Source organism: Patella vulgata, chromosome 8 (assembly GCF_932274485.2).
Source record: "Patella vulgata chromosome 8, xgPatVulg1.2, whole genome shotgun sequence".
Classification (NCBI taxonomy): Eukaryota; Metazoa; Mollusca; class Gastropoda; family Patellidae; genus Patella; species Patella vulgata.
Window position 1 is genome coordinate 30,011,788 of NC_065886.2, and position 22,647 is coordinate 30,034,434.

General features: G+C 37.6%; 2 protein-coding genes across 3 annotated transcripts; one reads left to right on the forward strand and one right to left on the reverse strand.

The window, feature by feature from the left end:
• The first annotated feature begins 8,111 nt into the window (after positions 1-8,111).
• LOC126830350 (uncharacterized) lies at positions 8,112-13,217 on the forward strand. Of its 2 annotated transcripts, none has more exons than XM_050560724.2 (3): positions 8,112-10,118; positions 10,823-11,378; positions 12,551-13,217. In XM_050560724.2, the coding sequence occupies exons 1-3, from the start codon at positions 9,015-9,017 to the stop codon at positions 12,787-12,789; spliced, it is 1,899 nt and encodes a 632-aa protein (XP_050416681.2). In that variant the 5' UTR covers positions 8,112-9,014; the 3' UTR covers positions 12,790-13,217. The 2 variants fall into 2 exon arrangements, with proteins under 2 accessions (XP_050416681.2, XP_050416682.2); XM_050560725.2 differs by lacking the exon at positions 12,551-13,217 and adding an exon at positions 11,895-12,059.
• A 97-nt stretch (positions 13,218-13,314) lies between these two features.
• Positions 13,315-14,535, reverse strand: LOC126830466 (uncharacterized). Its single transcript, XM_050560854.2, has 2 exons — positions 14,197-14,535; positions 13,315-13,578 (listed from the first exon to the last, which is right to left on the reverse strand). Exons 1-2 carry the CDS (start codon positions 14,491-14,493, stop codon positions 13,315-13,317), a joined length of 561 nt encoding a protein of 186 aa, XP_050416811.1. The 5' UTR covers positions 14,494-14,535.
• Positions 14,536-22,647: the final 8,112 nt, after the last annotated feature.

Genomic DNA, 22,647 nt, shown 5'->3' on the forward strand with positions numbered 1-22,647 from the left:
AATAGCCCAGTCGGTGCATAAACTTAGGACCCCACCACAAGCCATAGAGGCCTGGTAATCTAGAGATAAGGATTTTGTACCTTGATGAATCAAATGTCAAGAGCCATAAATAATCATGCAATTTATGTTTCACATAGATAAAAATTATGTCTATCACAGATATTTCTTTTGTTTCTCTCGACATTTTGATTGCATACAGAATATTTTTATTTGATTACAGGTGAAGTGTACTAAGACAGAATATGAAGTCATGGTTGATGTTCGCCATTACGATCCTGAAAACATTAAAATAAACGTCACGAATGATAAACTGGTCATCAGTGGTCGGCACGAACATAAAGCAGACGACCATGGACATGTCTCCCGTGAATTCACGAGAGAGCTAACACTGCCAGAGGTAATAAATCTTATATTATGTAGGCCTGTGCCTAAAACTTAGTCCACAGACTAACAGAAATGACCCTTTTCGCTTGTTGAAGCAACGAGCATTTGTTAATGTTGTGTTGTGGTGTATTTCCTAGGATTGTCCTGGATTGGCTTTGTTTATAACAGTCCATTAAAATAAACATACATCTTGAAGTTCACCCAATCCCAGAATGTTCTAGATAAGGCCTTTTATTAACAGAGAAACAATGTTTTTAAGAAGGCTTCAGCTCACATTTAATTAATTAGTATTAATAGGGGCTATAAAGAACATTAATCAACCAGGAACGCTGTCTAAATCACGGCACGCGTGTGCTCGTAACCTACTAGCTAGCTATTTGTCAGTTTTGTAAAATCGGATGATATTTTTAATGTACCTCGCGCTAATTAATCAAAGAATTGCTTGCTTTCGCACGTGCCGAGCGACGATCAGTTCTTGTTGCCGCATATCAAACTGCTCTCCAAAATCACCATAGTGCGCTTGACTTGTTTCTAATTGCGATGGTTTGAATATTTATGGTCGATGAATTCTCATGTTTGCCTCTTCGAATCAGTCGGTCATTGCCATTTTAAAGTTAGAGAAATCTACTCAGAGTTTACCACAATCACCCCTTCACTTCTAGGAACGTACTAAACATATACCACACCGTGTTGCGGTGTGTTCCCACTTAGCCGGCAGACTGTTAATCCTTTGATTGATCTTAAAACTATAGTCTGTTTAAAAGTAGTCACTCAAGAACTGTTCACTATTCACTAGTGTTCAGCGTTAATGAGCTCTTAATCCCTCTTAATAAAATTTATTAACCAACTAATTATTAATGATATTTTGAACACATAATGCCGGCGTTATGATTTCAAACATGAATTCAATTCACTATATTAATATAAATAGATGGTCGATCTGTGTCGAAATTATATTTATTTTAAAATGGCAAACGTTCAGGTTAATATTCGCTTTATCTCCAATAATCGAGGTGGCCGATATTTAATACACAATGGTTACAAGTTCAGTATAAAGTGTAAATTGTAATGCATTTTTATATGTGTAAATCATTTAATGTTATTTAATAAATATTAAATTTGTTAAAATCAATATATTTTTATATGTGTAAGCTATTTAATGTTATTTAATAAAAGTTAAAGATACATTATGGGAGATTTTTATGGAGAGTTGGCCATTCTTGCTATAACAGTTCAAAAGTAGATGATGAAAGAAGAATATATTGAAAAATTCAGTCAAATTACTTTATTCTGAACATAGTTATCATCGTTGTAATATTTGACTAAAAATGGTAGCGAAATGCGTCTTCACCTTCGCCGACCGTTTGATTGACAGGCGTTAACTCCACCTACATATCTCGATTATCAAGTAAAGCTTTCAATGGCATACGGAAACGCTTTACAGCGGCCTCGCTAAGTACACTCTATCATTTAGCCTCGATCTAACTGACGTATTTTCATCAGGTTACCCCTTATTTGATTTAATCAATTAGTGAAATCCTATTTAAATCCGAGCTGTAGCCGAGCCATCCTTGGGTCTACAGAGTTGATTTTGGTCTTGTTGTTTAAATAAAGATCTAATTTATAATTTCTATAACATCTGAAGCCTAAATTAAGACTTGCAATAATCAGATTTAGCTCTTGCATAATGCATGTTTAAATTTGTTAAAATCAATACAGTTTTAGTCTTAAAAAAGATATGGACTATAGTTTATAACACCATTGTTCTAGGATTAACTCTGGATTAGCGGCAAAATTTGACATCAAAGCCTGCCGGCTAAGTGGGAACACCCCCGTGTTGCACATTCAGATGCCCAGCCCCACTCAATATACGGCCCCATCTTTATTCCCAGCTATAGTTAAGTTTTGAAACGTAGGCTTAGTGTTGTCGCGTATAAGGTTTAGGCCTATATTCGGATTAAAAGAAAATTCCACACATTCACTTTCTACATTACTATGTATAGTTTTTGAAATATTCTGAAAATAACTATTTTTTCTCTTTCAGAATGTTGATACTGAGAGTATGACGTCAGGATTAACAAACGACGGAATATTATATGTTCGCGCCAAAATCAAAGGATCAGCAGAGGAAGGAAAAGAGCGGGAAATTAAAATCAACATTGATAGAGATGAGGCGGCTAAAAAGGAATAAATATTTAAACATTTTTGAGAATAAAAATGAATGCATGATTGGACGAGATGATAAAAAACCCACCTAAATAAGGCGTTGAGAGAAAATGGAATGAAATGATTGAAAGAAGACATACGTGGCTAAAAAGAATTAACATTAAAATAATAATATTAAAAAAAAAACGCTGAGAAAAAAGGAATAAGTGGCTTGAAAAGATTAAACATATTTTTTTTTTTTTTTAGACTAGAAAAAGAAATCGTGCAAATGTTTGTATATAAGAAGGAATAACTGAGTTAATTGAGTAATGGGAAGTAGGGTTAATTAGTTCTAAGAGTTTGTTTGAATAGATAAATAGAAAACTGTTGTGTGTGTTTTAATACAAAGAAGGGATGACTGAATATAAGAATGAAGAAGAGTTTGTATGTATAAAAATAGATAAAGATTGTGTGTTTGATGAAAATCGTTAAATAACACTGTAATTTATGTTTTCATTTTTTAAAATCTTCAGTTTGTGTGACGTTTAGTATTGAGTATATTTGGAAATACATCGGTAGACTAACCGTTTTGTTTTGATGTATTTGTTTATATTGGTTTATTGTTACTTTATGGAAAGACAAATTGGAAATAAATCATAATATATAATCAATATATTTCGTTCTAATTCATAGAAAACAGTGTATGTTTATATGTATATCATTTTTTTCTCCATGTCCACAGAATATATAGCTAACGTAGCTCACCGAGTATCAAAATTTCCCTCATAGCAATGCATATTATAATTACGTATGTCTGTTCTCATTAGCCCAGGGGAACCGCTGTACGATCCCGGAGTTGACCAAGAAATTTCATCAAGACGAGAATAGTCGTTCGGATGGGACGTGAAGTAAAAGACCCCGAGACAGTTGGAATACGATATAAGAGTAAGCCTCAGGGCCGGCGGAAGCATTTCTTGATTGTGGGGCCTACCGTCGTAGGACTTTAGGCGAGGGTCCAGGGGCCGTCCAGGGTCGGGGGTCTAAATTGGAGACGCTTTCTAAGCGATTTCTGACTTGTAAAATTACTCAGCAATGAAGTTTTTTGGGGTTTTTTTTAATCCCTTACCACGAAAGCACCGCATTCGATGGTGATTTCCTGTGATGTTGAACTGGACAAATATATACATAATATTACCAAGGTTGTGGACACTCTAGATGTCACAGTTTTTATCCGATTTTGATGAAACTTACAATGAATGTTTATAACTTCTTAGATTATGGCCCCTTACTGTACGACAACTCACATTTTTAGCTTGTGGGCACCCTAGAGGTCACAATTTTTATTGATTGTAAAAACCGTTCAAATATATCACAGTTACACCATTACGACTGAGTACAGTCTGAACCAGCAGCCGAACGCAAATGGCCATCCGATTTCGATGAAGCTTAAAACGAGTGTTGGTTGAATTCAAGTTTGGTGCGCATCGGACCAAATGCCTTTTATTTACGCAAAATGTGAAATTTGAATGAAGCTTGTGGACCTGCCAGAGGCGACAATTTTTGTCCGATTCATGAGATGCAAATTAAACTATGTGTTAAGGATCAAAAGTTCTTGGATGAGTTTCAGTTTGATACGCATGAGACCTTCCACTGTAGAGCTTTTGCCCCTGCAATAGAATGTTAGAAAAACTCTATCCCGTCGTGTTTTAATTAGCCACAACGGAAATGAGATGGAATGAAATATTCGACTGCTCAGTAAAGTTAACTAATCGCAGCCATCACAACTGGGGGCTCTTAAACCAGGGATCAGTATAGAGCATAGCAAGGTATTTTCTTCTGAAAGTCTACGTTTTACTTCTAGAAGTCTCACTTCTATGTTAAAATCAGGTCTCTTTCAGTTACGTCACTGTATCTAACTGAATAGTTATTGGCGTGCAATAGCCTGGGGAAAAGGGCACTTGCGGTCAAATTATTGGGGATAGCGCCCCCCCCCTCTCAGTCCCCTACTCCGCCGGGCCCCCAGTGCCGGTTAAAATTTCACTCATAGCACACTGTATGGTGTATGCTCTTCTTCATTAGCCCAGTCTGAGCAGAACAATAGGACATTAAATAGTATTTCTTTAAGCAGTACGTTTATAAACCTCATTGGATTTCATTAGCCCGGTTGGTGCAGAAAATAAGGACGTTAAACCCCATTCCATTTCTCTTCGTTGACATTTTTACCAAATTGTCACTTTAAATCTTTGGCATTGTTCTTATACTAAGACCCCCACTAGTCACGACACAAAATTACTACAATAGAATACCAGTTTTAATGGTCATGCGCAACAAACCATTAATTGTTAATAAAAGAGAGAATAGTCCGATTGACCTATTAACACATAGATACATAAAGAGAACAAGGTTTATGTTTATTATTTTTATTCATAACCTAGACATCTGAACACAACCAGAACAAAACCCTATACAATACCAAACATTACTACTGAATGAAACACTATACTGAGTAATTGAACGTTAACACAAATCTGGTCTTTTCACGGCTACAAAGGATCAATGGTTTATATCATAATAGGGGTTTGGAGTGCCAAAAGGTTAGACTAACTCGTCTTAAAACAGACATTGTTAGGACCAAATGAAACCGACAAAGGAAGCTATTAAAACGAAATGAAATAGGGTTTAACGTCCCACTTTTTTGCTCCAACGGGCTAATAAAGCCGGTCTACGCCATACGGTGTGCTACGAGGGAAATTTTGACCAGACAGCGGCGCTAAAATCTACTCTTATTTCGAATTCCAACTGCAAAGGTTTTCTTTACGTGGACGCTGTTACTTGCAAGGACTTATTTCATGCACCAATTAGAGTGAAAGTTTAGCGTACATGATAGTTGTTACGGTCAGCCCCGTTAAAAATATAATTGCTCCCTAACTGCCGAAGATCAGATTCTAAGAGTGATCTGGTCGCACATAACATACCGAGAACACTTGATCTTCAAATAGGTATCCGCGCAAACCGGAAACACTGACGTTAACCCTGGTCAAAAAGGGAACTAATTCGCTACAGAAACAGTGCTCCTCCTTTCAGACGATGGTTGACACGAACAATTTTTCAAATTTTCAAATGAGGGTATTTCGTGCACTAGAAATACCAATCATGAAATGACCCGGTGTCGCAAAATAGCCACTTCCCTTTTAGCACTATAGTACATTATCGTATTCAATATAAATTGATTACAGCATGTTTTCATTCAAGCATTTTGAAAGACTTGTGCACCCTGCTTAAAGCACGATGGCTCACAGGACTAAAAGTCTTGTATTAAATATTTTTGAACGACTCCGAGCTATTTTATGTTAATTCATAATAAATCAGTTTCAGTACCGATGCAATATTAAGGAGACTTTTGAACTTGTGTAGTATTCTATAACTCTGCATACATGTACACATTGCTGGTATAGCCCTTTATGTCTTGTGTCCAAGAAAAGAGGAGAGAGAGAGAGAGAGAGAGAGAGGTGATAAAGTCCACACAAACTGGAGCATTTTGTACAAGCGACCCTACTCCTTGTCATATACAAGCGTGGTATCGAAACCACGGCACCTGACTCAATGAACACGGTAATAGACAAAATCGTTGATATATTCTAGTATTGATATAAATGTTAGTTGACCTATGACCTCTGTTAGTTAACCTATGGCCCCGAGAGAGATAGAGAGTGAGAGAGAGAGACCATTCGACACAACCGGGGAAAACCTAACAGGATGGACAGGCGACTTAACTCCTTGTCACGTACAAGCGGAAATCGGAAACCACGCCACTTGAATCAATGATACACCTTATGATGCAACCCCCAATGTGTCCCAGAATAAAGACAGATTACACGTCATGTAGAAGATAGCTAATATCGTAATGCAGCGAAGTGGGGTTAATTTACAAGTTTATATTTTTAAATTCAATTTACAAATGGTAATATGTTAAGATATTATGCTTGTATTTACCTATGTGATATAATATAATCACATTGTTTTCAATGAAAGATAAACACGTACATTTATTAGCTATTATTAAACAGTAGTTATAATACATATATAGAGGTGGCATGTTGTGGTTCGGGTGACAAGACAATTTCAAATATGTAGACATTACTCTTAAAACTGATTGATATTTACGTTACCATCGTTACAAAATTGAATCAAACTTTTAACCGGACAATTTGAAACTCATTTCCTTAGAGCTACAATTTCATATTTTTAAGTTATATTTTTAAAATTTATTAAAATAAAGCCTTAAAATAGATGGTATTCATACACAGTCCTACCATGTTAAAGAATAATCCTATTAATCCTATAATTCACAATTGCCAGCTGAGAAATTGGCAAAAATATCATTTTCAACTTCAAATTCAAACGTTTGAACATAGCTATTCCATTGAGGGAATAGGAAAACAAGGGAGGTAATTGTGTTATTATTTCCTGTGTCAATGATTATTAAGGGTGAGAAATAATGCCCATGATCGTATAATAGTGAGTTGATAACCTATTGAGCAAAAGACATAAAAATAATTATGTTTTGACTTTCTTAGAAATACGAAATTCTCGCTTTAAAGCTTACCATAGCTTTAAATTATAAAACAGAAAATAATGTAGGGTTTACCGTCCTACGGTTCTGCTCCTACTGGCCTAATGAAAACAGACATACGACATACAGTGTGCTATGAGAGACATTTTGCCCGACAGGGCGCTGCTCTAATTTGAAATCCCACCTGCCAAGAAAACTTTTACGTGCACGCCGATGTGTCCATGGGCCCTCGTTATTTCGTCAAATCCGAACGACTATACACCCGTCACTGCTGACAAGGGGGAGCCCACGTCGGAAAATCCCGATGAACTTCCATGGCCCAGACAGGGATCGAAAATTTGACCTCCAGACTAGTGAGGCAAAGTCTTACACACTGAGCCACCACGGCTCCCCCTTTTAAGGTATATGTATTACTGTGTTGGTGACATTTTAAATGAATTTTATAGCATATAAAAAGGACGCAGATTTTAAAGTGAGAGCTGTCACGGCACCAAATATGTGTAGTTAGACAATAATATACTCCCAGAAGTTCAGTTGTTTAAGGGATTATGAAAATTATGAACATTATGAAAATTGGGTATGTCAAAAAAGAACACGCTAGACATTTCTACCCTGGCCATGAGTAACAAAATTTGAGATATAAAGTTTTTCTGCATGAAATATGTCAAAACATATTGGGGATTTTGTTATTGTTATTTTCAACAAAAGAAAGCATACAAAAAAATAAAGATATGATCATTATATGCTTATTGAACCATAAGAGAAAGTTCGAAATCAGTACAAGATCAGCATATAGTTATATAGAAATATATAACGACTAAATATGAACACCGTAGATTAGTCAGGTATATAGATCATATATAGATCATGCATTACAATAAAAGATTTTTTATTCACTCATATCTTTGACATATTCACGGATATACATTATAAGCCGCGACACCGATTAACGTATCGCTTCATTTCTTTGTCATTATTTTGGTATGAGTGATAAGGAACACAGTATTAGTATTTATTGGATAGTTTCTTTTCGGTGTGGCTTAGGAAGAAAATTGTGGAGGTATCACCCTTTACCTTGATCAGAAAATATAAATACCAGATTTACTGTTTTGTGTTTTCAAGAGAGTCCAGTATTAAAAGCTATATGGTTAAGTGAGAGTGAAATTGACAAAGTGTATTATCAAAAATGATTTGAGGCTTGATTAAGGTTTGTCATCTCCACGCACGTTGTCCGCGTTTTGGATTTAATGATACAGACCGTTTCCTCCAGAAAACATCAGTTCAGTGGTTGAAGTTTATCGTCGCGTGTTGGATTAGAGTACTGAATCTGAAGATATAGACCCCCTTTTCAAGAAGACACTAGTTGAAATTTTATCATCGCGTATTTTAACCCCATTTTGGCTTGGGATAAGTATAGTTAACGGGTGATACAGACCGTTTCGGCCAGAAAGTATCAATGGTTCTACAGTATTATTAGATAATATAATTTGTTGCTTGGTAAATTTTATGCCCATTTGTTTTCCAGTTATGTGAATATCTGATTTAAATAAGACGGTGTATCAAGTGTTCTATAAAAGTTAGCTTACCGTATCCCGTGAACAACTCCTGTGATTAACGATAGGTTTGAGTGAATCGCAGCAGCACCAGTAACAATCGCAGAAGCACCAGTAACACCTGTGACTAACGGTAATTTGGAAGGAATCGTAGCAGAACCAGTAACCTCTGTGACGAACGATAATTTGGAAGTAATCCTAGCAGCATCACTAACCTCTGTAAATAGCGATAGTTCGGAAGGAATGTGTAACGCTGTGATCTATAATTTTTTTTTAATTTGTGAGGAAACTAATGACCTTTATTGAGCAATCGAATAAGATTTTAACTGTTACACCCTACTGCTTGAACTCAACACAAGATGCCAGAAACTAGGAACCCAACCGTTATCCCATCCCACACGATGACAACATTACCCCCTATCTTCGGAAAATCGAAAATAAAGAAAGATTATAAAAAACCGCCCAAGATTCCGGTGGTCATGAACAAACGAACGGCGTACAAACCATATACCAAGATGTACGGTGACGACATGGTGGAGTTAAAACGCATGGAACAGGCAGAGTTGGGGGTTAAAACACGATCGAGGAACAAGATGGAGGATGAAAGGTGCTGGCGGAACGTTAACCTCAGTTACAGAGATCATCTCTATACCATGGGAAGCATAAGACAAGAACAGTCACTGGTTTATCAACTCATGTGCAAAGTTCAAAAGGACAAACGACGAATCCAGCGGCAGACGCACAGGAGACGTGAAAATGAATTTCAGGAAAAGATGCGGTGGCAACGCATTAAAAGCATGTGTCATTTTGTGGTATTAAAATTTCGGGAAAATGTTCAACGGAAAAGGGAACAAAGATTAAAACAAGAAGGGTTGAGTGCGAGTCAGATCGAAGCGTCTAAGCGCAGCAAAGTGAAAAGTTCCGCAAAACAGGATATTTATCAATCAAAAATAACAACACCAGTAAAAAACCGTCATGACGAAGAACCGCCTTCTCGTCTTGAGATGGTTTCAGAGGTGGGGGGCGAGGGCGAAGATTGTCATTCTTCTTTCAAAATCAAAGAAAACAATGGCCGTGATTCGACTTCAAATACTAACCCGAAAAATGTCTCAGTCAGTGATATTTCTTTTAAAACTAAATCCAAAACAGAAGCAGATATGGATTTAAAAAAGTCAGGCCAAAATGTTGTTCACTCGCAAAACTTTTGTACAATTAGTGACAAAATACAACCTGTGTGGGCTGATGAGGAGTTGCGTAATTTGACCAAGGATGATGACAATATTAATGTTAATGATGTTAACTTGAAAACGCCGACCTTTGATGAGCAGGTTCAGCATCAACATACCTCAAACAGTGATATACGGACAAGGATTATTCAGGTTAGAAAAGACAGACCCAGTAAGCCTTTAACACGAATAATTCATAACTCGCAGGAAAATCAAACCTCAGAACCACTACAAAAGGTGAGCGGTTTATTTATGTATTTTAAAAGACCCATTTCTTCTATTGATCCCCATCCTTGTTAATTTCTGGAAAATAAGAAATCGATGATTCTCTTTCGAACAGAACCTAAAGACAGTGAACACTAGCGAGACTGACAATGAAAGCATGTTGGAGGCCTACATGTGGAGGGACATGGCAAGTAACAAAATAGCCAAATAAACTGCAATTGCAGTGCAATAGTAAAAGATATCACACCAATTTCACATACCGGTAATGATTTAAAGCTTGCATTTACCAATTTCACATAATGATTTAAAGCTTGCGTTTACCAATTTCACATAATTATTTAAAGCATGCGTTTACTAAGATAGAATCTAAAACCTGACAACTTGCTGTTGAGTTACAGACTCATGGCAGTCATCGAAGAGTGTTAATTGTGAACAATCAGAATTTGTCATATTGCCAAAATACATATTTTTTCATTCATATTTGTTTCTTGATCGCCAATGTAATAAATGATTTTCGTGAAAAGTGGCTCTACCGCTCCTAAAATGGGAATTTTGACTGAGTAAAGGATGATTCGGGGACCCTTAGCTTTTTGCTAAATGTCCTAAGTGGTCCGCGAACGGAATAGGGTTAGGGGCCACTGCATACAAATCTGTACTGCATAAGGAAACTCCACTGCCTGGGCAAAATTAGAATGTATTTCATGTTTTTTTTTCAGAATCAGACAGCCATTCGGTCCACATCTGACATAACATCCCAAACTCAAGAAGCCGGGGTTCAGAGCGAACAAACAGATTGTTCTTCAGTCGTGTCTTCGGTAAAAGCTAGAGCCCCGCTTAATCCGGTGAAAGTTCGTAGACGAGGGACAACCCGACCACCAACAACTTATCTAACCTCCAATCTCGAACAATCGATGCAGTCAGAGAAAGCTCACCTAGAAAAGCAGGCCTCGAACTATAAAAACGAGGAAAAGTGTCAAGTTTCTAATCAAACACATAAAGAAGAGAAGGAAAGCTTGGTTGTGTTGATGAAGAAACGCGCCAGACATCGAGCTAAGAAAGATTTAGACGCGTTAAATAAAGAATCATTTGTGAAATATGAAAGGACCAAGAGTGGCCTTTTAAAGTCATATCCGGGAAAACGAGAAACATTTGTGCCTCCTTCATCAAAAAACCTGTATACTCGCCATAAACTACTTCGTCAGGAAAGAGAAGCAATTCTAATGCAGCGATTTAAGTTGGCCAAATTTTACGAAAGTGTCATGGAAATGAGAGGTAAGGTTATTGTTTAAAAAAACTTTAATACATGTTAATATTAGGTGCAGAGGAACCGCACTACGATTACACAATCAAACCCACGGACATGACACAACATATACAGACACCACAAACAACAAACGTACATATCATGAAGTGAAAAGACACGGTGGCCAGTCGTAATCATCCACTGCTTTGTATAGTTCCGGGCCTGTAGTTACAGACTTTGGCCGAGAAAGTTCATCCCGATTTTCCGGCGTGTTTTCCCCTTGTCAGTGATGCAGGACGGAGGGCCTGACAAGGACAGCTGTCTAGTCATTTGGATGAGACGAAAAACCGAGGTCCCGTGTACACATTGGCGTGCACGTAAAAGATCCCTTGACATTTGGAATTCGATATAAGAGTAGGCCGTAGTGCCGCTGTCCGGGCAAAATTTCCCTCATAGCACACTGTATGGCGTATGCCCGTTTTCATTAGCCCAGTTCGGAGCAAAACAGTAGGACGTTAAACCCCATTTCTTTCATTTCATTTCAGCTACAGACTTAAATCAAAATGAACCCCGACTGCTTGGCCCCCTTCTTCTCTCTGGATCGCAGTCGTTTATAAAATGGAAAATGTTATTTTGAAGGAGATTTCCATCTTATGACTTTCGTAGAAGTTTGAGGTTTCATGTAGTATATATCTTGGCATTTAACTACAACACTGGCTATCTAAACAGTACATGGATGAACCAGATTTATATTCACGAAAAGAGGGAGAGAGAGAGAGAGAGAGAGAGAGAGAGAGAGAGAGAAGGGGGGGGGGTGCGGGTAAAGTCCACACAAACTAGATCATTTTGGGGCTCGGCCCTATTTCAACAATTTGTGGGAGGAAACAAGAGGGTCCGGATGGAACCCACGAGGTTGGACAAGCTACCCTACTCCTTGTCATGTACAAGCGGGGTATCGACACCACGGCACTTGACTCAGTGAGCACGGTAATAGACAAAATCGTTGATTTATTCTAGTATTGATATAAGCGTTAGTTGACCTATGACCTCTGTTAGTTAACCTATGGCCTTTATAGACTTGAGTTATGACCTGTCTTTAAGTGCGATAAAACATCCAGAAATGGGGATGGGTTGGGTCACTTTAAAAGGGACGATTAGGGATTTTCTATCTGTTATTGTAATGGGCATGTTTTTATTTCAGAAAGAACTGTTGTTCATGAAAAACCTACCGAAAAATTAGAATCTAAAGATAAAGAGCTACCAGCATTAAAAGCCAACCCTTCACAGATGACCAACAGCATCTTTAATGTGACTCAGCCGGAACAGGTTCGATTAGATGATGATAATACGAGTCGATATGTGAGAGTTTATGATCGCGATTTAAAGGAGGACGTCGATTATAATTTGAGTAACCGAAGAATGTCCAGTTGGAAAACGTAATTGGAAATAAATTTCCCAAACAAAACACAAACTGACACAGATGTTGTTAAACCTAATGAGATCAGGGGCTAACTAGGTCTGACAGCCCAGAGGGATCAGGGACCCATGCGCCCAAATTGGAATTATTTTGTACTTGACCTCGGAAGCTTTATACATGCAATCGTACAGACGATTGTTATGACCAACACTTAGATCAAGCAAAGGGTGATAATATTAGTAACAACTAGTGGACTTCATAATTCTAAATACGGCGTTGAGAGACTATCAGTGTCCTTTGCGTAATACTTGACACAAGTTGATGGATTACAATTTATTTAGATTCCATATAGTTTGTCATTCTTTTCAGTAAATAAATGCCACTTAAACAATTCATCCTTTAGCCTTGGTGAATATGGAGTTGAACTACCCATAAAGATACATTTAATTCATACCGAATTGAACATTTATTCATAGCATTTGCTGCATACATGCATATTTTAAATTTTCAATCATAAACAAATTTCACATAAAATTGCTTTGATTAATTTAATCTTCGTTAGAATCCAAGTTAAGTCGATTCAAAGTTAAATTTCTTACATGAACGTCACCGATATATTTACGGCGTATAAACTCAGGAGTTATCGTTCTTTGTGGTAGTATCTTGTTTTTCGTGTCGCGAAAATCAGCACGTATTTTATAGGAATAATAATCTAACTGTCGCTCCTGATCGTCACTAACAACAAGGGGTTCTAGAGATTCACAGAACTGCCTGATTCTAGGTTTAAAATCCACAGTTTTATTCGCTTCCAACAGTTTTTCTACTTTGCTTAATTTTAAACCCCTGTTAAACATCGAATGCTTTCTCTGTAATATGTGGTTGTTATCTGTGTCCTTCGTCGGAATTTCTAACGAATTTGTTTTGGATCCTTCTGTATCTGATTGTGCAGTGGATGTCGAGTCATTATAATCGTAGAGGCGAACATGTTGCTGTTCAAAGTTCTTAACATCTTCCCTTCCAGGGTTTTCCGCCGCCGACATCTTTGTTCCGTGGTTAGCACTCTGTGCCCTATCTCCAATTTGATACCCATCATCACCGTTCGCCATCAAGCAAAAATAGTTTTCAAATTTCTCGTCCGTGGATGAGCCTGGTACTTCCGGCAGTACATTAAATTCCTTGTCAACATCAGTCCCGATAGCTGTGATAGGTCGGAGAGATGTGTGGATTCTGTTTTGTGCTCTCACTCGTGGAGCACTTGATCTTCTATATTGATGCTGACGGCTGCCCTGTGAGTAGGGTTGTTCTCTCCAAACAGTTTCAATAACATCTTCTTCTTCATCCCTCTCACTCGATGATGCCCATGATGATGCATTAACCAAACGAGGGTCCTTCAGAAACGGGACTTTCTTGAGCCTTTTAAAGAAATTTGCCTCAGCTTCGGAATCAGATAAGTTTGTGTTGAGATAATTTGTTCTTTGGGCTCGAAGACATCTTTCCATATTTTTATCCTCCCACATTCGAGCATAAAATAATTTAGATTGGTAAATTTTTGCTTGGAAACCACGGAAAAGTCGTTTTTGGTTACTGGTGATAGTACTGATGGTGGTTGTCTTTGATCGCTCGAGAAGACGTATCGTTTGTTTGAGACGAAGTTTGTCGTGCTCGGTATTTTGTTTGATAGTTTGTGATGTTTCGGCACATTCTTTAATGCGATATCTTCCTTTCATGATGCGACAGAAAATCTAAGAAAGTATGTGGTTGATTCTAAGTTGTGGTCTTACCTTGAGCATATAGTAGACTGCATCGGATATCAATGTCTGCCAGATTGAAAACATATCTTTTATGCGCCTAATAGTTGTCAGTCTTATTTATTTGCGTTTTAAATCGATTTTGGATCAACAGTCTCGCGTCAGATTAATTATGCATATCCAGCCATGCTTCAAAAATCATTTAAACATTATGAATAATTAACAATGGGTTCAAATGTCCCCTTCGTTCTTACGTACTGTTAGATTGTACGGTGTAGGACCACAAGTTAAATTAATTATGAATATCTGGAATGCTTTAAAATCCCTTAAAACATTAAGAATAATTAACATGCCGTTTGTTATATACTCCAACAGTGGCGTGTAAATGTTAAATCGATTCCATGAAGCTTCTACAATGAAACACAGCGCATATAATACAGCACAACGAACGTTTCGGGAATAAATCACTTTCTAAGATGCATTTTGTGTATATCGATTCCAGGCATAGACACACGTTGTCTTGAATAAGTGCTGGAACTTTATTTTACAGTTCTGTCAAAACATCATCTGTCAAAGAACATAGTTTAAAACGCATGTTCAACTTCAAACAACAGTCAATTGGACGCACTCTTAACATCTCAAAAAACAGCTACAACAGAATGGCAATTTTCATTACTTATTCTAGATCCTTCACGTAGGAATAGCTTAAATTTAATGTAATTTAAGACCAGCCTACGATATAGCTGACCTGACCTTCATCGTAAAATGGATATAATAAGGGCTATCTCAATGACCGTAAAATTGACTTCAAGTGTTAATAAATCACACCTAATACAGGTTAAAGGGTTGGGAGAATTTAATTTCGTCCACAAGCAACCCTTACCCAGAGTTATTTACTGATCGTGACAACGTTTTACCTCTAGCTTTGTTGGAGCACCAGTAGTAAGTTCTCAATTTTTCTTGTGATCATGAGAACGTTCCTTACACTACACATATTTGTATAGATTTACACAGATTTAAAAATGTATTCTTACAATACAGTTTAAATGGTCACAGATGTCCCTAAATATCTCCTGCCACAACTCTAGTTAAAGAGAAGCACAATAAATAACCGAACTTTCTCTGCTCTATCAGTAGAATCTTAATACGGATGTATTATGTAAGAGTTAAATCTACCGATTGTATGTCTTTTTTTCTGTCTTCAAATGTTATATAAATAATTAAGCAGAAATTTATATACATGGCAAGCATAAAACCAATCCCCTATACCATCAGATGTTTTTGATTTGGAACGGATTGAAACACGATTGCCATTTAATAATTTAAATTAGAAGTGGATAACCGAGAATTTATTATCGTAACTCTGGAAGCAATGAAAATCGAGACTACGCTATTCTTCAAACAGCCACAACTTCGCCCAAAATGAAATAATTTGAAATTTTCAATATATTCTTTTTTCATTATCTATTTTTAAACTATCATAGCCAGAACGGTCAACTTTGTATCTTAATCATACTGTATCTTGAACACGCACAAATCTAATTAATTTATTACTAAATTTTGTTGCAAGTATAAATGTTCAAAGATGTCTATGCGTTTCTATTTAAATTGATCAAACCCATTCCAGTATGGCTGATCTACCAATGGCATTAAGACTTCTGATATAGCCTATCGTTAAAGAAACTAAATCCATTAAGCCGCTCAACTAGATTAAGAAGTCAACAATGTGCAAAGAATCTGAATTCGACGCTATAATTCACCCACGTAACAAGAACATATACGCAAATTATCTACAAATTTTAAATAAAATGAGTTTAGGTGAATTCGAAAATCCCCCATTTTACAGCCTTCGAAATAACCTTACGCGAAAGGTGATATCACAGACCACGTGACGAAATTTGTCTAAGTCCGTTTAATAAGAAGGCGTGAAGATAAGGTTTGATGTATTATATCTGTGAATGTTTTATCTCACTTATAGAAAGGCCATAATTCAAATCTATATAGGTCATAGGTCAACTAACACTTATATCGATACTACAGTTTTTCAACGATTCTGTCCGTTCTTATTGAGTCAAGTGATGGTGTTTCGATTCCCAGCTTGTATGTGACAAGAAGTAGAGTCGCCTGTCCAACCCCATGGGTTTTCTCCGGGTCCCCCTTTTTTTTTACCATAGCTAAAGACCCTTGCGAGCAAGCGAATTACTGTAAAAGGGTTGAATCATATGTTAGTCCCAAAATGACCTAGTTTGTATCGAGTGGACTTTAAACCGAAGGAATTTGCCTCCCCCTTCGACTCTCTAACCGTATGGTTGGGCTGCGAAACCACGTCGGTGGAAGCGGACATTAAGGCTAAGTGCAACTACCCCAAGTTTTTTTTTTGCTGGACGATCAATATATCAACATTGAAGGTATAAAATCCGATATTCCCCTCTTAATCAGTCATATATCATTGAATGTAAATACCTTTCACACTTTTTGTGTTCGTCGTCCTCATTTCGAAATCTGTGATAACACCCGTGGATTATATATGGCTCAATGTATATTGTGTGTGATATATAATAATATCAATCGATCATAAATCTACTAAAGTCAACACTATAACATTCCTCAACAGCTATACTTATAGATTTAACCATGGGCATACCCATATTCCCCAAGCAATGGTTACGAAGGGCTAAATCTCTAACCCAATATTTTCCATAACATTCCAAAGACACGTATTTGTGTTCAATATTGGTATATATTAGTCAATATTGATCTAGCCGTGGAAATATGAGATCCTAATATCCAATATTGAAGACACGCTGAACATTTTATGATCAGAACGGTAGCCTACACGAATCGTGTATTTATGGTTACGGGCACTATTTGTAATAAACAAAAAAGAAAAAAACCGAAAAAAAAACACCCAACAACATATCCCGCAAGACAACGAGGAAGTAATCAAACTATTATAGCATTTTATTTTCGGGTGTATAGCTTAAAGGACAATATTGGTGTCAGTCATTATTACATATGTGATAGAACTGGTTAAATACATTCCAAATATAATTTCAACACAGAGATCATTGCTATGGTACTAGTAGATGTGTAACAAGCACGTGAAGAAACGGGAAGTGACGCGAAACATGACAAACACGAGTTATCCTTCTATATAACTGAATGAAGTAACGAGCGATAACAAACAAACGATCGAATTTCATTTCACTGATAATTCCGTTGAAGATGAAAAGTTATTATATGGGACGGTGAGAGGGTTTCTCACAATTCAAAAATAGAATTGGCTGTCACTAGATAAGGGAAAACTAGAAAAATACAAAAATCCCGTGCATTCCCCCGTTTTTTATTCATTCTGTTCTTAATAAAAACATGGTAATGAACGGACTTTTTCTAATTTGTTCGTTATCTTTTATCTACTGACGGCCAATTCTTTTTTTGAATTGTCAGATATCCTCTCACCGTCTCATATAATAACTTTTCATCTTCAACTGAATTATCAGTCAAATGAAATTCGATCGCGTGTCTGTTATCGCTCGTTACTTCAATTAGTTATATCGAAGGATAACTGGTGTTTGTCATGTTTGTCGTCACTTCCCGTATCTTCACGTGCTTGTTACACATCTCCCGTAGCAATGATCTCTGTGTTAAAATTATATTTGGGATGTATTTAACCAGTTCTATCACATATTATATAATGACTGACACCAATATTGTCCTTTAATATTTTTAAACACACAGCAGCTGATTGAAGTAGGCAAAGGTTGTGCAAACCTCAGTGCCGGACTGGGACCACCTGTCCATGTCATTAAAAAAAGTGGGCCTAAGCCTATAAAGAAAAAAGAAAAGAGAACTAATTTTGTATCAGGAAATCAAAAATTTGCCTTCTGCTTTGGTCTGAAATGCTTGGAAAATGGGTTTTCGGTTGTCAATTTTCAAAATTTTCCTGCGGGGAGACCCCCCCCCCCAGATCCCCCTCGGACGCTCCCAGATCCCCCTCGGACGCTATCGGCGCGCTCGTGACGCGCCTTCGGCGCATACTTGTGTGGGCCTTGGTCAATGACCTGACAGGTGGGTCTTCGGCCCACCAGTCCGGCACTGGCAAACCTTACAGGGAGTAGCGACCATGCCTTGCCGAGCTACTGTGATTATTGTATGAATCTCTCTGACTAGTCCTACTGATATTCAAAGAAGTTGTTTTTCCATCAAACAGGTGCAAGGGCGCGGGATGGTGATGACTAGTCATTTTTTTTTTTACTTTTTCCTATTAACTAATCTATGTCGTTGGCAGATGACCTGGGTTTACTCCGGGTACTCCGGTTTTCTCCCACAGGAAAGATCCCTGCGCGTGCGCTAAGGTAATAAAAATAAGACATCACCACATGTTTGGCGCAATACAGCCCGGTTATTGTTGACGTGCCATTAAACAATATTTCATTCATTCATTCATTTTAGTACTTTTCTAATACATACAAACGCGGAGTTTCAATAATGGGATTTCACAGTGTAGTTTCCCCGTAACATTGGTGGAGGACGACGGACCTGGTATGTAACATTGTCTAGTCATTCGACTGGAACGGCCAACCTTAAGGGAACCCTTCACGCTCCCAAGGCAACATTTTCTCCACGTCACACTGCATAAGCAAGGTATCAATAATTGATAATGATAAACCTCTGATTAAAACCACACAATTTTACAATGCAACTCCCTTTACTATATTCCAAGAGTTTCATTCAGGTTCAATATCAGATTATTACGTGTAATAATATTGTCACCAGGTCTCTGTCAAAATTGTTAAGATATTATTTAAAACTCATCGAAAAGTAAATGCATCTTCAGCTTCTTAATCGACCCTTTGGGTAACAAAGTGTTTTGTTAGCAACCATGATCCGTCGTCAATAAATCAGGTGTCCGTCGAGATTGTACTTCCTTACATCCCTTGTCATAATCGCCTTCTTGGAAAGCAACGGCTCGGCTTAATCAGGTTGGGTTTATTATGCAAACATTTCTGGATTGAGTAGCCTAGACCATGGGTCTCTGCGCTAGCCACCCTGCTAGTCTTCACAGTAGTAGGCAGGTAAATGTATGGGGGACAACGAGCGATGCATTTGTCAACCTAAAGACACCCAATTGTAAGCTTGTTCACTTGCTAGACAAAATAGTGGCCGGTAAACCGGTTGTATGAATTCATCGAATTTGTTTTATTGACTTCACCTTTTAATATGAATAAGTATAATATTTATAATCCATTAAGGACAAGATACAATATTTGACCAAATAAAAGGTTTGTGATAATGAAATGGGCAAACACGGCGTTGAAAATTTGATTGATGGATCAGGGTTTTATATCATATGGTTTGTCATTGAGACAAGTAGCGCGGTTTGGCCCGTGGGCCGTAGTTTGCCCACCACTGCTTTAAGGGCTACAAATTTTGACTTGAAGGAAACTTGAAATAAGTATTAAAGAGGAAACGACCATGGTTTGGTACGCATTCCGTTCTTCTGGAGTTATGTCCCTTTTCCCCACAAAACATGTATACGCGACAGATGCTCTGAGAGAGAGGGTTTAGCTAGGTCATATCGGAACTAACATGTCACGTACAACCAGGAAATCGAAACCACGCCAGTTGACTCAATGACAGATCTTATGATACAGATCTCACGTGCTAAACATTGGGCCTTCCACCCCACCCCCCCTCACCCACAGATTCATCATTTTTACAATTATTCTTTGAATTTTTTACCAACTTACTTTCAGAATAGCAAAATCCTAGCCCCAGCCATATACAGGCACAAGGCCGTCATTAATTCTCTGGTGTAGTTCCCCCTTTTATAGTCGTAACTATTGCATAGTGATTTTGGTTGAGTTTTTGAGGTAGATTCAGAGAAGGGAATTAAATTGACAGGTTTTGGCGAATATTCATGACCTTGAGGAGGAAGAATAAAACCGTCAAGGGATTACTTAAATGTTTACTGGTATGCTAGTTTTAGGTATCTAAAATAAACAGCTACTTCAACTGATTTCCTAATATTGCGTCTGATCCCGAATCTTGCTTACGGATCATGTATGCCAATGCTCTCTATCTATTTTAAACTCTGTGGACACTGGAATCGATCTTTACTAGACCCCGTTAAACCCCATTTTATTTCACTTCATTTACCACATACATATGTTTACATTGTCATTTTAACGGCAATATACGACAGGTTTTAGTATTTGTTGTGCTTTTACGTACATTTGTATGCCCTGCGATACAATTGGGAGGTTGATTAGATTCTGTGAACCATCAATTTTATTTTAGTGTGATAGAAATTACTTGTTAGGGGGGAGGTGGTCGGGGAGGAGACGCCATCCAGTTTGGCGAGAGGTCTGGGGTATTAAAAAAAATTCTACTCATTTAGGCGCATACATTTGATGCTATTTTGGTGAATGTAGCAGAAACAAGATACGTTCTACAGCGGGGCACCGGCCCCCTGTCCCCCCCCCACTCTCCTCTGTACACGCCACTGAGTTTTACATTAATACAATAATAAAGATTATCGACGTCATAACCATTTAAAACAAAAAAAATATGTTTTCCAGATATTATTCAAACAACATTTATTCTGTAATTAGTCGGAACATGTCTGTAACTGAAATAATTAATATTTATATCAATACTGGATGATCGATGTTACCGGCTAGGTAGAATATTTGTGATTAATTTGTAATTTAGTACGATGCATAGCTCGTGTTCATGAACATGCTGGCGATTTTTATATTGTACAGTTTTCTGTGCCTACTGCCAGCTCAGGTACATTCTCAGACTTATGATGAAGTGGCCACTTGGAATTTGAACAACGGTGGATCTAATCCAAAAGTCGCCAACGACTGGATTTGCTCTCACAGTATACTGGAGTCGTTGGGAACGATTATTAAAACCCTCAATTGGACGGATGCCAATATGATTTACGAAACTAGGGACGATGAAATGTTGATGAATATTACCCGTTATTTTGATAAGAACCACCTCGGTTTCAAAACTACTATTTATGAAGTACCACAGTTGGACTCTTCTGCACTTACGGACATTTTGAAGACAATATATCTGAAAAGGAACACATACGTTCGTATTATACTTCTACTACGTGATAGGACATTTGAACTTTTACAAATGGCGGATACTTTTGATGGACATTCAAATAAAACAACTAATTATCAAACAAATTCCAGGTGGATTATTATATCTCCTGTGAAACAATTCTTTGACTTACATTTGCGGAACGTTCTTATATTATCTTGCCATGATGACCACTTGGTTTATCTGTCTTCAGTTGCAGAAGGATGCAGTCCAACTCGGATCGATTGCCCCACTCAAGACAATGCTTGCAGGAACTCACTACAGCAATCGAACTCTTCAGCCAATTTGTTGTTTCCAAATATAAAATATAAGCATAACAGACGCCATCTCATTATAGGCACAGTCGTGTCGAAGTTCTTGCAAACAAATGTTGATGAAAGAAATGAAAAAGTCTACACGGGGCTTACTGTAGAGTTAGCCGAACTACTGGCCCATTATCTAAACTTTACTTTTACTTTTGAATTACCAGTGGACGGAGATTATGGTAGTAAAAAAAAGAATGGGGAGTGGACAGGGATGGTTGGTCAGTTGCATCGAAAGGAAGTGGATTTGGTCATCGCAGATTTAATTACCACTGAAGATCGAACAGCGGTGGTCGATTTTATTCTACCGCCATTTTTTGTAAGTAGTTGGGGAGCGCTGTACAGGACAGAGATAGACATGGAAGTGAAATGGATTAAGATATTTCGTCCATTTCAACGTTATGTTTATTTAACTATGCTAGTCACCGTCGTTCTTGTAGCAATGTGTATTTATATATTAGCCGTATATTGTAGTGGGTTACCCCGAGGTGATAGAATGAGAGATCGAATGTTCCGTATGCTAAATATTATCATATCTCTGTTTGGTGTGTTATTTGTTCGCGGGAACGGCATGGAAACTAAGCAGGTGCCGGTTCGAGTTTTGTTGGTTTCCTTTTCCATGTTTTCTGTCGTTCTAGCTGGGATTTATGTTGGTAACTTAACCGCCTCAATAACGGCTACCAAATCTAGGAAACCATTTAACAATTTAGAG

Excerpts from the sequence above, each read along its gene's own strand:
- LOC126830350 (XM_050560724.2), top strand. The coding sequence starts at position 9,015 with ATGCCAGAAACTAGGAACCCAACCGTTATCCCATCCCACACGATGACA. Across the intron at positions 10,119-10,822 it reads CCTCAGAACCACTACAAAAG|AATCAGACAGCCATTCGGTC; the intron begins GTGAGCGGTTTA and ends TTTTTTTTTCAG. Across the intron at positions 11,379-12,550 it reads AAGTGTCATGGAAATGAGAG|AAAGAACTGTTGTTCATGAA; the intron begins GTAAGGTTATTG and ends TTTTTATTTCAG.
- LOC126830466 (XM_050560854.2), bottom strand. The coding sequence starts at position 14,493 with ATGAAAGGAAGATATCGCATTAAAGAATGTGCCGAAACATCACAAACT. Across the intron at positions 13,579-14,196 it reads TATCTGATTCCGAAGCTGAG|TTGGAAGCGAATAAAACTGT; the intron begins GCAAATTTCTTT and ends GTAGAAAAACTG.